Source organism: Grammomys surdaster, unplaced genomic scaffold, assembly GCF_004785775.1.
Source record: "Grammomys surdaster isolate TR1022 unplaced genomic scaffold, NIH_TR_1.0 126278, whole genome shotgun sequence".
Lineage (NCBI taxonomy): Eukaryota > Metazoa > Chordata > Mammalia > Rodentia > Muridae > Grammomys > Grammomys surdaster.
The window spans coordinates 5,765,180-5,780,597 of NW_021621078.1; the positions used below are offsets into that span (position 1 = coordinate 5,765,180).

A 15,418-nucleotide genomic window follows, 5' to 3' on the forward strand; every position below is an offset into this window, starting at 1 on the left:
GGTAGTTTGGAGGAGCCAGGCAAGTCAGGGAGAGGCAAGCCTGAAGGCCTGAGGTTGACCCCAGGAGCCTAAAAGATGGCAGGAAAGGACCTACTTCTGAGAATGATTCTCTGCCCTCTACACACTTGCTTGTCTGAGGAGGAAAAAGTTCAGAAAAGGGAAGGGTTTGTCTCTGTAATGTAATTATACACATAACTGACATTTCTTTGCAAAAATTGATTCTCGATGATACTTACCTATTTGTCTTAGTAGTTTCTTTATAAATAAGCAATTTAGAAGGTGTTCTTATTTTTAATTATAAAAATAATTTTAATTTTAACCATATGTGAAGTATATCTCACTAAGAAAGTAATATGGGCTCATTATAGAAGATTACAAACAAAAAGGTAAAGAGAAAAAAATGTTAAGCCTATAATTCTATTACCAGCTTATATCTACTGTTCACACCATGGTATGTTCCTCAGATCATAATAATGAGTCACCTTTTATTCCTATGGCTAGTGCAGACCCTTCTTGGTTTTAAATTCTTGTTTTTATTTGTTCTTAACTGGCATTTCTGAAGGCCATTGATGAGGCAAAAAGAAGCCCAAAGCAGTCAGCACCATGTTCCCTGGGCAGCCTGCCACCTTCCTTTCAGCCTTCACGGTCTTAAAGCTTGTTGTAAATCACATATGTAGAGGTTTTAGCTGTAATTAAGTTAGAGAAATGGGAAAGTGTTCCTTTCCCATCCTGGTTCCTAGACCATTTTAATGGCAGTGTAATGTTTTGCTACGTGGTTATATTATTATTTAGTCATAGCTTTATTGATGAACAGTTACTTTTTCATACTCCTAATAAAACTAAGACAACACCTGCATCTAAATCGTTGTCTACAGTTTAAAGCTGTGTCTTATCTTCTCAATGTGTATGTAAAGTCCCTGACCCCTAGACTTCAGGACCTAAAGTGGAGTGGAGTAGGACTAGTGACATTATAACAAGTGCTCTCTCTCCCTCCCTCCTTCTCTCCCCCCCCTTTCTCTCTCTGGAAAGGGGGCACACATGTGTGTGGTTATAGGCATATATAGAAAGTCAATGTGAAGACAGAGCAAGAAGGCAGTCATCTGCAACCCAAGGAAGAGATGTTATCAGACATCAACTCTTTGAACCTTCAATTCAGGCAGTACAGCCTCTAGAACTAGGAGGACATCCGTTCAGTTGTCAGAAATGTCTGGTCTGGTCTCACTGTTATGGGAGCCTGACAGAGCGCCAGTAATTTGTTTAGAATGGATTCCCAGAAGTGGAACCAGCTAGGTCAAAGAAAGAAGAGCTGAAAGTTCCAAGTAACTGCTGTCACGTTGTGCTGTTGATGGCTTTGATTTGCTCTCCCACCAACGATGTACAAGAGCTCTCCTCCTACTTTATCCCCACTCAGTAAACGCTGCTAAGAATGAGAAACCTATAATTTGATTTTTTTTTCTTCTTTCCATGCTTGGGGTTGCACATGCTGGGCGGTCACTACCTCTGAGCTGTGTTCCCTGAGCCTCATTTTTTTTTTAAATAGAGATTAAATATTTTTATGTTAAAACACTTTATTGTGTGACTGTATTTCTTTTTTAATGTGAGCACACTATGTCATCAACATGGACACATTTGTGTCTTTCCACATTTAATGTGTGATGTCATGAATTCAAAGACACTTCAATTTCTTTGGCTTTATTTAATTCCACCAAATATTACTGTTTTGGTAGACACAGTCATTGACAGTAGTAGAGTCTATTATTCCGATCTTAATTACTATTGCTAATAGTAGTTAAACAGTATCAACACTGTTTGAGTATTAAAGTATGATGTATTTTACATTAGAGAGAGGGGACTACAGGACGGCTTCAAATGGGGAAAGAGTCCACAGAGAGATCATACTGAAGGCAGCTGATTCAGATTCAAGGACCCGTCTCTGGAGAAGTCAGAGAAGCTTTATGAAGTGCAGGGGCAGCGTTGCTCACTGTGCAGACTTGTCAAATGCTGCAGGGTGGGGGAAGGGAGGGCGGTGTTAGGGTCAGTTTAAACCAGTCTGCTTGTCCAAGGCAGGAGAAACTTCACTTGAGCTGGAGCTCAGGTCACAGGTACATTGCTGTTGCCATTTTTCTGGATGGGAAAAAATGACTTTTATAGTACCAAGGGAGGTGGTTGTGTCATTCTCTGGTCTGGCGTATTTAATAAGTGCATGGGTCTGTGTTTATGATATGGTTTTGATATCCCCATGTATCCAGGTGTTCCTGACTTAACTTGATGTTCATAGGTGGTTATACTTTATTGTATAAAGAGGTTGCTTAGCAGCCCATGCCTTGTGGTTTGTGCTATGGTTGTTCACTTGCACAAACAAGACATGAGTCATTCTACCTCAGCATTTGTGCTGAAGACAGAGGAAGCTGCTCTTTTTAAAAATGGGATCGCTTGGGACAAGCCCCAGCTTGAAACAAGTAGAAACAAATGTGGACATAAGCCCAGTCTCCATATTTGTCCTGTCTTTTTATGTTTACTTTAAGCTAAAACTATAAATGCCCATTATGTATTGTTGGCATTGTGTATGATAGCCAATTATAAGTGTTTTTCAAATTTCCTCAGTGTTTATTATTGCCATATATTATTATTATTTTGGGGATTGTTTTGTTTTGTTTTGAGACGGGTTTCTCTGTGCGGCTCTGACTGTCCTAGAATGCACCCTGTCCACCAGGCTGGCCTCAAACTCAGATATCTGCCTGCTTCTGCTTCCTGAGTGCTGGGATCAAAAGTGTGTACCACCATGCCCAGCTCAAACTTCCTCAATTAAAAAGAAAATTAAAGCTAGTCTCCACCTTAGAAACATTTGTGTTAATTTTTGTGCAAACAAATCAGGCAGTCATTTAAAGGTGCTTCCTGTCACGCCTGCTCTTAAGATCACTGTCACTCATAGGGTGCTCTTAAGATCGGCGCAGTCGGGTGTTTTTATTTTTAAGATGAGCTTGAAAATTATCTTAACAAATAACATAAAGAATATAACTTGGTTTTCTTTCTAAAACAGCTAGCCAAATATACAGCTCCTTATTGAACAAACTATTCTGTTACAAGTAGCCAATTTTCCAAATGAGAAAAAAAAATCCGAATCATGGTTTCTCTCCAGAGAAAAAGAAAACATTTTACAGAATTTGATAGAAATGTTTAGCACCCGCATAAATTCACATTTTCCAAAAACAGGAGTGCTCTCTGACATGAACCTCCCAAAGAATATGTGTATTTTAATTTTAATATATCACCTAGTCTCCCTTTGCTATCAGACAAGTAAAAGCAGGAAGACAGAACAACAACAGTAACAACAGCAAGTCTTTCTTTTCTGTTTTAACAAACTCAGCTGGAAATAGCATGGGCAATTTCTAATCCCAGAATTACTAGAGAATCAAATGAACAGCTGGGTGGAGGTGATAAGACAGTGTGTGTGTGTGTGTGTGTGTGTGTGTGTGTGTGTGTGTCAAGGTCTGGTAGTGACAACTACCTTCTCGTTGTGTTTTTAGTTCTTTGGAGATGAAATTTAACCTTACAAACTGAAAGGAAAAGCTGAAGCTTGGTGTGACTAGTTAATTCTTGTTCATTGGAGAGTGAATTTACTCTAAGGCCCCATTTTACCATTGCCAAAGTAGCATCATTGGAATTTTAAAAACATACTCATCTTTTTTTATGTATGAATGTTTGCCTGCTTGTATGTAAGCACACTGTGTGTGTGCTTGATGCCCTAGAGGCCAGAAGAGGGTGACAGAGCCTCGGAACTAGAGTTACAGAAGGTTGTGAGCTGCCATGTGGGAGCCAAGAACAGAAAACCTAGTCCTCTGCAAGGGAGCAAGTGTTCATAGCCACGGAGTTCTCCTCCAACCCTCAGAGTTTATGAAGACACTATTATCACAATGATATTGTAAATATGACTCCTAGATATTTGACAGGATAAGCGATTGCTAAGTTCTACCAAGACAGGATAAGCTAGTCCTTCATAGTTCCTGCTTCACTTAAGGTCTGTCAGATGTTCTGGGCCCGAGGGCTGAAGAGAGATGCTCCAACGTTATAAGAAATGTTGGGGACTGTCCAGGCAGTCAGCTCTCTCTGCAAATTGTTTTAAGTTTTGAAAGCTGTGTTCTTGCGCTTCTTGCATTCGCAAATATTTATTCCTTCTCAAATCTCTGAGGGCTCGAAGACTAGATAGAGTCTCACAATTGAACTTAAGTTGTTTAGCATTAAAGAAGGTGTTCTAAATTTTAAAAGACAGATTTCAGATGATAATATAAATTAAAATCAAAGATGATTTAGATACAGAATTGTAAATTCATTAAGCTAGGATAGATGATGAAATACTTTCTCTAAATTACAAAATATAATGGACTGGACATTATAAGTGTGTATCATACCTTATAATTTGCATAATTGTCATAATTGTATTTGCAGTGGTAATATTTTAGCCTGCTCTAAACTTGCACTTCTTGCTACAATTCCAATGTTATGGATTCGTGAATTAAAGGCACACACACACTTTCATTTTAATATGCCTTAAACAATGCAATAGCTAAGCACTTCCAAACCTCCCCACAGCTAACCCCCTGTCCCCTCTGATATTCCTGAATTACTTACTAAAACCTATATTCCACCCTGGCCACCACAGACCCAGGCCTACAGCCCTCCTGGGCCATGATTCCCAACTCTTACATGTCGGCACTGTCTCTGTCTCTCTGTCCTGCACTTCCCAGGCTAGAACCTTCTCCTTCCCCGACAATGGCAATTCTCCTCCTCTCTAGGGTTCCTTGCCCAGGAACCTCAATGTTTCACCTCTGTCTCCCTGCCCAGCCATTGGCCACTGGCAACTTTATTTACCAATTAGAGCCAACTGAGGGGTCAGGTACCCACAGCAACTTACATGCAGATATTTTAATTCCTGTGTAATTTGGGAAGCCATAATGCAAGCATTAAATCAAATGGGGGGGTAGGTAGGGGTTACATCCACAGAGAAGAAGGAGGAGGGGTGAGGGGATGGGGGTTCCCGTGTGGGTGGGGGATGGGGTAAGGGGACAACATATGAAATGTAAATAAAACATCCAATAAAAAATTTAAAAAAATAAATAAATCAAATACATAACAATGATTTAGGTACAGAATTGTAAACCCATTAAGTTAGGATAGATGATGAAATACTTTCTCTAATTTGCCCAATATAATGGACCAGATGTTATAAGTATATATCATACCTTATAACATGCATAATTGTCATAATTGTATTCAATTACTATCTGAGAGAAAAGGAGCCTTTTTTTTGTTTGGACTAAAAATGAGAATTGTTGAGGTTTTCTTTTACTGTGTATTGTAATGCCAAGTGCAGCCCCCAAGACGAGTGAGTCTGTATGTAGACCTAAGTGATCCTGCCACCAGATTATTTCTGATTAGTAAATAAAGATGCTAACAGCCAATAGTTGGGTAGAAGAGACATAGGTGGGGTTTAGGTTTTCAGGGCTTGGGGTTGGAGGAGAAACACAAGGGGAGAAAAAGGTGGAGGAGAAAGGAGAAGCCACCATGGGTTAGGTGAGTCATGAAAACATGGCCCTGAGGGCTGGGCAATTGGAGTTAAAACCAGCTCAGCTGGAACGTATAAAGTAGTAAGTAATAATTCGAAGATATCAATAGAAAAGTAGATTCTAACAGCATAGAAGGTAGGTATCTGCCCAACTCTTATGCTGGTCAAGGCTTATTGTAAATATAAAGGTTATGTGTATGTTTTATCTAGGATCTAAATGGTTAAAGATAGGGTAGAAACCCCAGTACGGATTAAAAGTTTCTACAACATCACAAAGGCATGAAAGTCTGAAAAATGCATTTTTTCCTACATGGCATGAGATATTTATTCTGTAAGGCTAAGACTCAGAGGTGGTTGGAGAGAGGGGAGCAGTAGGTTGGGCCCCATCATCTAAGGTGCTCTGGAGAATGCTAATGGATTTATGAGGCACTCATCAGCCTTACATCATCTCCTCCTTTATCTGTGTGTCTTGTTTGCTGGGTTAGCCTGTTAACACTAGCTTTTCTAACATGTCTGAACTTCTCTTCCTAAATGCAAACATACAGAATCAGACACGTTAATTATAGAAAACGCTTACCTGGGTCAAATCCAAGAACATGTTTCTTCAGCTAAGCCAACCCAGACCACATAGTGAGACCCTACCTCAACAAAGAAAAACTTGCATGAAAGTATTTAATATCTCGATCAGCAAATCACTGGGTCATCCTGTGTGGCCCAGAGATAGCATCCTGAGCATTTGCTGTCTTGTTTTTGAGATGCAGTCTCACCAGACAGCCCAAGCTCGCCTTGAACTCTGTCCTCTTACTCAGCCTCCTATGTTAGTGACTTTCTAGGCATATGCCCCTGCACCTGGCTGACATCACTTGCTTTTCAAGACGTTTGCATTACGGCTATTTTACTAGCACCCACTTATGAAGCTGGAAGAAAATATAATATTAATATTGGGATTAAAGACAAGATACCAGCTACAAATGTGGCCCAGTGGAGACACCATACCGTCCAATTGCCCTGTGAATATGTTTGGAGAAAATGTAGTCGTGAGTCATAAGATGGGAGATCACAGAAAGGGAGAGACTAAAAGCCTACAGATGCTTCTCTATCTCTACCATTTTCCTATGTATCTGTTCTCTGATGGATAAATAAGCAGGTAATGGTCTCTTCATTGATTATAATCTACTCACTTTTTAATCCTGTTTGTTCTCATAAATAACAGTTCAAAACAACCACTTGAGAGTATCTACTTCTCGTTCCTCAGCTGTTAGGTACAGCATAGAAAAGCCTTATGAGAATGTTCTGTTGTAACAAAGTAAGAATATTTGCATGTACAAGTGGGAGTTAATGCCTCTGTGTGTGCAAGTACATGTCTGCATGCATATGCTCTTCTTCTGTTCTTATAAGACACTGTCAATTCTCTGTAATTGTTCTATTTAGAGTTGAATTTGTAGTTAAGTAGGTGACTGGTTGGTAATCTTTATGTTATAAAATGGACACATATCACAATTAGAATATGCTCGCTCACTCAGAAAACTCATAGGTTATAAAAGGTTTAATTCTTGATTCAGTAGAAACCCCATACCAAAAAAAATTCATATGACTTTAGCATTAATTCCCAAAAGCTAAGTAGAATATAGAGTGATATTTTTATCATGAACTAATATTTTTCAATATTAAAGGATTGATCCACAATATAAAAATTTGAATTATGTAGTAATTTTACAATATGAGTAATTTAGAAAAATGCCTACTAACTAAAGTCATTAGTGCTAAAGGATAAAATCTTAGGCTACTGAACTAATTAGGACCAATCACCCCACATCATCCAGCTCAGTGGTTCTCAAACTTTAGCAAACCTATATCCCCTCTAGGGCTTGTTAAAACACAGATTGAACTCCATCCCAGGATTTCTGATGCAGTAAGTCAGGGACAGAGCTCCAAACTGTATTCCCAACACACTCTCAGGCAATGCTGCTGGTGTATGGACCACACTTTGAACATCACTGCTCTCATTCAGCTCTCTTAACTATCTATGTTTTTGTCAATTGAAAGGACTGTCTTATTCTATAAGAAAAGTGCTATCCAGTGATTTCTTAACCACCTGAAGAGTAACCAAGGAAAATGGCTATAAAGTTTTGACAGAGAATACCCAGATTCTGTGCACACTGTGTATACATTCCTGTGACCTCAGCATGTCCCTCTGAGATAGCTATTACCATGACACCCATTTTGCAAGTGAAATAGCAGGGAAACTAAGCTCAGAACCCAGGCAAAATTTTAACCCTTTATGCTGCTCTTGCTACTCTGGGTATTAAATAGGAACTTAACTACGCTCATTGATCCACCAGGAATAATGATAACTAGTGGCTAAGGATGTATCTCAGTTGGCAGAATGGTTGCCTACCATGCCCCAGGATAGCATAATCCAGGCATGGCAGGACATGGCAACTGTAATCTCAGCAATCAGGAAGAAGAGGAAAGAGGTTCGAAGTTTAAGACTATTCTTGTGCTCCTTGGAATCTGAGGCCGGGCTGAAGATGAAACCTTGCCTCTAAACACACAAGCAACCATTTTTACAAGTTGAATAATAGCTTATAATATATTCACATGGCTACAAATATGTCTTTTTTAAAAGTTAACATGCATATGTGCTGGCGTGTCCATCTGTGTGACTATATATACACATGTGTGTGGGTTCGCTCAAATGTCAGAAGAGGGTATCAGATCACTTGGAACTGGAGTTACAGGCTTTTATGAGCTGTCTGATGTGGCTGCTGGGGTTCGAACTCTGGTCCTCATGATTAAGCAACAAATGCACTTGAATGCTCAGCCATCTCTACAGCTCCAAACATGTCTCTTACATACTACATTCTAAATGTAGCTAGATGATTTTAAAGAAAATATGAACAAACACTTTAAATGAGTGCTCATGCTGGGCTGGAGAGATGGCTCAGTGTTTTAAGGGTACTTGTTGACCTTCTAGAAGACCTAAATTTGATCCCAAGCTTCCATATGGTTGCTCACACCTGTCTGTAACTCCAGTTCCAGGGGATCTGATGCCCTCTTCTGACTTCCAAGGGTATCAGACATCCATGTGGTACACAGACACACATGATAAAAATAATTTGGAAAGAAAAAAATGTAAAAGTGCCCATGAACATACAAAAACATGTTCTATTTAAAACAAATGGCTAATTTTCAGTAGCAAATTACGAAAATGGAACTTTCTTCACATCTATGTTACTTACGTAACAATTACAAGAACTAGATATCAACTTGGTAGGGCTGAATATGAAATGTGCGTGACCCAAGGGCCTTAGGGACAGATGAGAACATTCAGAGTGTTTCTCTCTGCTCTCTTTCAGTTTAATCTCACGGTGTCTCTTCAGGCACTAGAGAAGGAACTGAGATGAGCCCGCTGGGTGCCACGCACATGAAAGTACTTTGATGAGCAAATAATGTGGAAACATTTTACAGTTGATACCATTCATATACGTGGACTGAAAACCATCAGGAAGGTCAGAATAAAGAGCATGGTTCTAAGTGGTCATTTCTCCTGCTTTCCTTGGCAGTACGTGTCTTCATACGTTATGGACTTGAAAAGCGAAGTCTTTGAGGAATTCCTTAAACACCTGTGCCACCGCGCAGACGAATTCCAGGAGATCATAATGACTGACATTCGGAGGCAGATGTTTGCTGAACTCTTCCTACAGTGCGACAGTGGGAAGGTAGGTGAGATACCATGAACTCCCTCCGATTCTCACCGTTTGATGTGAGGGACCAGCTTTGATGTGCTGCTTGTTAGTGACATTCTAAATTTCTAATATATCGAGTTTGATAATGGTGACCTACTGACCATTATTTGATAATGAAATTGATTACTAAGGAGGAAAAGAAATACAGAGAGTACAATCTACCACTTTAAACTTTTAAAAAGATTAACATCTGCCAGGCAGTGGTGGCGCACGCCTTTAATCCCAGCACTTGGGAGGCAGAGGAAGGCAGATTTCTGAGTTCGAGACCAGCCTGGTCTACAGAGTGAGTTCCAGGACAGCCAGGGCTACACAGAGAAACCCTGTCTCACTCAAGAAACCAAGAAGAAAAAAAAAGATTAAAATCTGACTTATCAGCCACTTGCTCAAATTGCTAGAAAGTTTTCTAGCTCCTATTCTAGAAAGTCTTCGTTTGTACCTATCTTATTATTTTTAACTTGTTGTAGGTCTATCTTTTGTGTGTGTTAAGTGCCACCAGAGGCTAGAGAGGGCTTAGTGATTGGAACTGGAATGACAGGCACCTGTGACTCTATCTGGGTTCTAGGATCTGGACTTTGGTTGTCATGGTTGAACAGCCAGTGGACTTAACTAGCCCCATATGCTAGATCTTAAAAAACAAAAATTCATATTCAAAAGTGTTTCTAAGAATGAGGTTTAGAGGAGAGTTGAGAGCCAGGGTATCAAATAGACCTGCCATAGTAGATACAGGTTTAACTGAAATACAATTAATAAGCCTTCTGTTGGTTTATTTGTACCCCATGCTTTGTTAGTGACTTTCTAATGCAATACTGTCTAACTTTAAAACATCTCCAGTCTCACACCCACTGATCACCATCCCCCTCTTCTACACTAAGAGTTGCAACAGAATGTCATGTTACTATATAAAAAGCAATGACAACTCAAAGCTAAGTGGATGCCTGCTGTAATGTCAGCAGGTCCAGCCTCTCAGCGTATTCCCTGAGCTACAGTTCCTCTACGCATCTTCCCCGACAGCCTCCACATCAAGAAAAGAGCATCTGGAGCCTGCCTCTGTTATTTTGTTCTCTCTACAAACTTTAGATATATGTTGTTGGCATTGACCTTACATCTTACAGACTGACAACAAAATGCCAAGGATGGTTTTGAGTACCTTCCCACACCAAGAGACAACGGTGGTATAAGAACACAAAATGCCTTTATATTGACTTCATTTATTTTAAAACTTTATTTCATTTTATATGTATGCTTGGTTTTGCCTGCATGTGTGCATGTGTACCACATGTGTGCAGTGCCAGTGGAGGCTAGAAGAGGGCACTGGAATTTCTCCAATTGGAGTTTTAGGAAGTTGCGAGCCACCGTGTGTGTGCTAGGAGCTGAACCCAAGTACTCTACAAGAGCAACAAGTGTTCTGTGACAGTTTGAAAGAGACATTGAATTTGGGCATTTCAATACTTGATTCCAGTTGGTGGTGCTGTTTGGGGAGGTTTAAGAGGTGCAGTCTTGCTGCAGGAAGTATGTCTTGGACAGGCTTTGAGACGAAAAAGCCTCACCTTCTCCCAGTTTGATCTCTCTGATTCATGGATGGCTGAGATGTGAACTCTCAGCTTCAAGAACTCTCAGCATAAGCTACCTTATGCTAGGTGTCATGTCTACCACCTGCAACCATGCTGTCTACACCATGATGGATTCTAACTCTCTAGAACATAAGCCCAAGTAAACTCTTCTATAAATTGCTTCATCCTGGTATTTTAGCACAGCAGCAGAAAAGTCACTGACACATGCTTTTAACCCCTGAGCCATCTCTCTAACGTCCTACTTCTCATTTTAAGATGTTAATATGTATAACTTACTCAGCTTCCAAAGGCTGCCTCATGTAAACCACTAACACCATTTTCATCCGTGGATGAACCAGCATAGAGGTCTGGGTAGAGAAGCAAGATGAGAGCCTCTGGCTATGGAAGAAGTCAGCTGATCCATAGCACCTGGCCAAATAGACCGGACCTGCTCTCGAAAGAAGTTTGGACAAGGGAAGGGCTGCTCTGGGGGAAACCTCCCTTCAGGAACTGTGAAGACAAGGAATAACTGGCAGAAAATCTCTGGAAATGGACATGATAGCACTACCAGTCAAGTACCCCATCTATCTCGGAAGAAAAAAGTTTGAGTAAACCATACTGTTGAAAGTAAGAAAGCTAAATCAGGCATGGTGGTGCACACTTGTACTTCCAGCACTTGGGAGGCAGAGACCATGGATCTATGTGAGTTCAAGGCCAGCCTGGTGTACATAGTGAGTTCAAGGACAGCAGCGCTACATAAAGAGACCATGTCTCAAAATAGACAGCAGCAACAACAACAAAGAAAGAAAGTCTTTTGGAAGAGAACGGAAGTGAAGATTAAGACTGTTGAGGAGTAGAACTTGGCTACTAAACAGAAGCAGCTATTCAACTTCCTATTAAGATGAGTAACCCATTAACAGAGTTACAGTGAGACTCTGAACTCCTCGTCTTTGGGATCAATCCAAGGCTTCATGCATGCTAAGCAAACATCTACCAACTGAGCTACATTTCTAGCCCCTCAAAAGTTTCTTCTGAGCTGTGCATGGTGGTTCACCTGGAATCCCAACTGTTGGGAGGTAGAGACAAGAGGGTCAGGAATTCAAGGCCAGCCTCAGTTACACAGTGAGTTCAAGCCCAGCCAGAGAGACATGACCCTGTCTTAACAGAAAAAAAAAAAAAACCCTCCCCACAGTTTTAAGCCTTTATTAAAAAAAAAAAAACTTTAAAAGGATCTTTTCTAAGGTCCTTATTTAATTGAAGTCATTCACATTAGAAACACAGCATGAAATATCAAGTAGAGCATACTGTGAGGAAAATATATATATATACACATATATATCCCAGGCCTTGCTTTGCTGACTTGGGAATAGAGCTCTCGCAACTGGTAAACAGAAGCTAAAATCCACAGTGCCTTCTACTAGGTTTGTGTTTTGGTCAGCCATGCTTCAAAGAGAATTTATAAAGATTAAAATATGTATAAAATTAAAGATATATGAAATTATTTTTTTCTTACCTGAGATTACAATAAATTAGACACTGTAAAAGAAAAACTGGAAGAGGCTCAGCTTGGAATGTGCCTTAGTCAATAAAGTGCAGGCTCAGCTTGACCACAGTCTGTCCCCAGCACCACAGAAAACCAGGTGTGCTGGCACAAGGTTGTAACCCAGTGTTTGGGAGGTAGAAGCAGAAGTATCAGGAGTTCAACATCATTTTCATTTGCACAGAAGGGCAAGACCAGCCTAGAGTCCATGGGGTTCTAGCTTTTAAAAACAATAGAGAGAAAAGAAAAACTAAAAAAGAAGTAGCCTGATGATTGGCAGTAGAGCATCCGGACTGACGCATAGGGAGGGAGGGAGGGAGGGGATGAGGAGTGGTGGTGCCTGCCTTTGATCTCAGTGCCTGGGAGACTGAGGTAGGTGGGTTTCTGTGAGATAGAGACCAGCCTGGTCTACAGAGTGAGTTCTAAAACCAGAGAAACTCTGTCTCAAAAAAGCAAAACCAAAGGAAACAAAAGTAAAATGGATGGCAACAGTAGCAAAAATAATGGGTAGAAGACAAGGAAAAGCAGTATTACCTTAGCCATGGAGTTATAATATTATTTCAAGGTAGACTGTTATAAATCAGTGATGTATACTGTAAATCCTAGAGCAATTACAAAAAGAGGCATAGCATTAGACACATGTATATATATACATGTACATAATACATACATATATATACACACATACACACACACACACATATATATATATATATATATATCAATAATTAGAGAAAAAGAGGCCATGGATTTGAAAGAGAACAGAAGTTTTGTGGAAAGAGTTGAAGGGAGGAAATGATGTAATTATACAATGATCTGAAAAAAATCATAAAAAATAAAAAAGAAGACAGGAAAAGAATAAATGAGACAAATGAAAAAACAAGTAAGAAGATGATAGATTTAAAGTAACCATAGTAACTACATCAACTGTACATTTTCTAACAAAAGTATGGCAGAGGGACTGTTTGGAAATTATAATAACACTAGTGGGAGGAGGGAGGCCAAGAGAAGATAATGGGGAGCAAATAAGATAAATATATTTTATTAAAGTATTAAAATGTCATGGCAAAGGCTATCTTTTTGTATAATTAATATACGCAAATAAAAGGGATATGAAGATAAAACACATTTATAGGCCTAAGCAGTCCAATCAAAATATATTGTCTAGTTATATAAAAATGAAAGAACTAAAAAGAAAAAAATAGAAAAGACAAAAGAGAAAAAACAGATTAGCAAACGAAAAATTCAAGAACTGGTATGAAGACACTAGTTCATCTTAAAAACGAAAGGCTGGGAGAAGACATACCATAGAAATGGGTTGGCTCTAAGATGGTCCTAGAGAGACCACCAGACAGCCTACAGCTTCATCATGCTAAGTAGCACCCTGGTGCTATGGCAGTTGGCACTAGCTATGGCAGGACCATAAAGAGCCACAAGGAGAAGAGAAGGGGCATCTGACTCCCAGGAAAATGACTGCTATTGTTGTCCTTCAGACAGGGAAAGTCCTCTCCTTTACCGACCTCTTTTCGCCACTCTTTTCTTTGCCTTGTATTTGTGAATTCCTGACAACCAGAAGTTGAGAAGTTGATTTGAGAGTGTGTCTCTCACGTCTGTTCTTTTCTTTCTTTGTGTCTTTCTCCAATGTCAGAATTTACTGAATAACAATAAATTCGCAAGGCATGGAAGTTTCAGTAGCAACAATTTAACAGATGTTCCTGCTTTCCTTGACAGTCCTGGCTGGGGCAAACACAAGGTTATTTATTCCCGTCCTAACAGCTAATGTTAATTCTCATGCCACACATTACACACCACAGAGTAAACACATGTACACATGCATGCACACACACACACACACACACACACACACACACACACACGCACACATGCATCTATGTTGCAGGAAAAACTATAAGGGGTTAAAGAAGTAAAGAATTTCAAGGAGGCCTGAGAATCCAGAGGTGAGAAACTGATCAAATTCTAAAGAAGTCTATGAGAATGAGATACAGAACCAGCTCAAAGTTTCCACAGAAGCTCTGTGGCTGCTGTTTTAGAGTCAGGCTGCAGTTCAGAGTTGGACAGGGAGATGGGGAGAGGGCCGATGAGAAGACCATAGGCCTTCATCTTCAGAGACTAAGCCAAGCGTCAGCCCCTAAGGAAGTCAAATGCCAGATGACAGGCTGGTGGAGCTGTGGGCATCGCAGTCTATTGCATCCCAGAACTAGGAAAAGCGTCTCCTTTACTGCTCGGCTGCTATTAGGTCATTATTAGTTTCATAGTTCCAAAGAAAGTGGGGAAAGACCCAGTTTACAACAAAAGCTATTCCATTTATTTACTTTAGAAAAACATATCTAAATTACACAGGATGTGTATGTAAGATTTTTCATTGAAGCATATTTTCCTCAAAATACTAGAAACAACCTAATTTCTATTACTAAAAGAATTCTAAGAAATTATGTTTTTATATTATACTATATAGGAGTTAAAGTGAATAAAGTAAACTTTTTCTTTCAAGATTGATTTAGTTTTTACCTAAATATACCAGAAGAGGAAGTTGGATCCCCAGGAACTGGAGCTGTAGATGGTCATAAACCACCATGTGGGTGCAGAGAGCTGAACCTGAGTCCTCTGCAAAAGCTGCAAGTGATCTTAACTGCTGAGCCGTTTCTCCAGCTCCTAAAATGAATAAAATATATTTCTTTATCTGCACAAATTAGATCCCAGTGTTGAGTAAGCCTAAGCATTTTGAAAGCCAGACATGGTATCATAAACCTGCAGTCCCAAAACCTGGAAAGGCAAAGCAGAATATCAAGTTCTAGGCCAGCCTGGGCCACTTACCAAGCCTCAGGCCATACTGGGCTACATAGCAAGATCTTGCCTCAACTCCCTTCCAAAACCACAATTTCAAAAGGCAACTTAAACCATGCTACATATATTTTATCAATCTAATACAGTTTTGTGTGTGCTTTTTATGTGTATGTACATGCACATGTGTGTACGCTCATACATGCACATGTGT

General features: G+C 39.8%; 1 protein-coding gene across 1 annotated transcript in view; it reads left to right on the forward strand.

Annotated features, from left to right (window-relative positions):
* Positions 1-15,418, forward strand: part of Efcab5 (EF-hand calcium binding domain 5) — an 89,669-nt gene that overhangs the window by 24,717 nt on the left and 49,534 nt on the right. Inside the window, exon 3 of the mRNA XM_028759345.1 lies at positions 9,130-9,285. Within this exon, the coding sequence (XP_028615178.1) occupies positions 9,130-9,285 (156 nt within the window). The remainder of the gene's footprint in view (positions 1-9,129; positions 9,286-15,418) is intronic.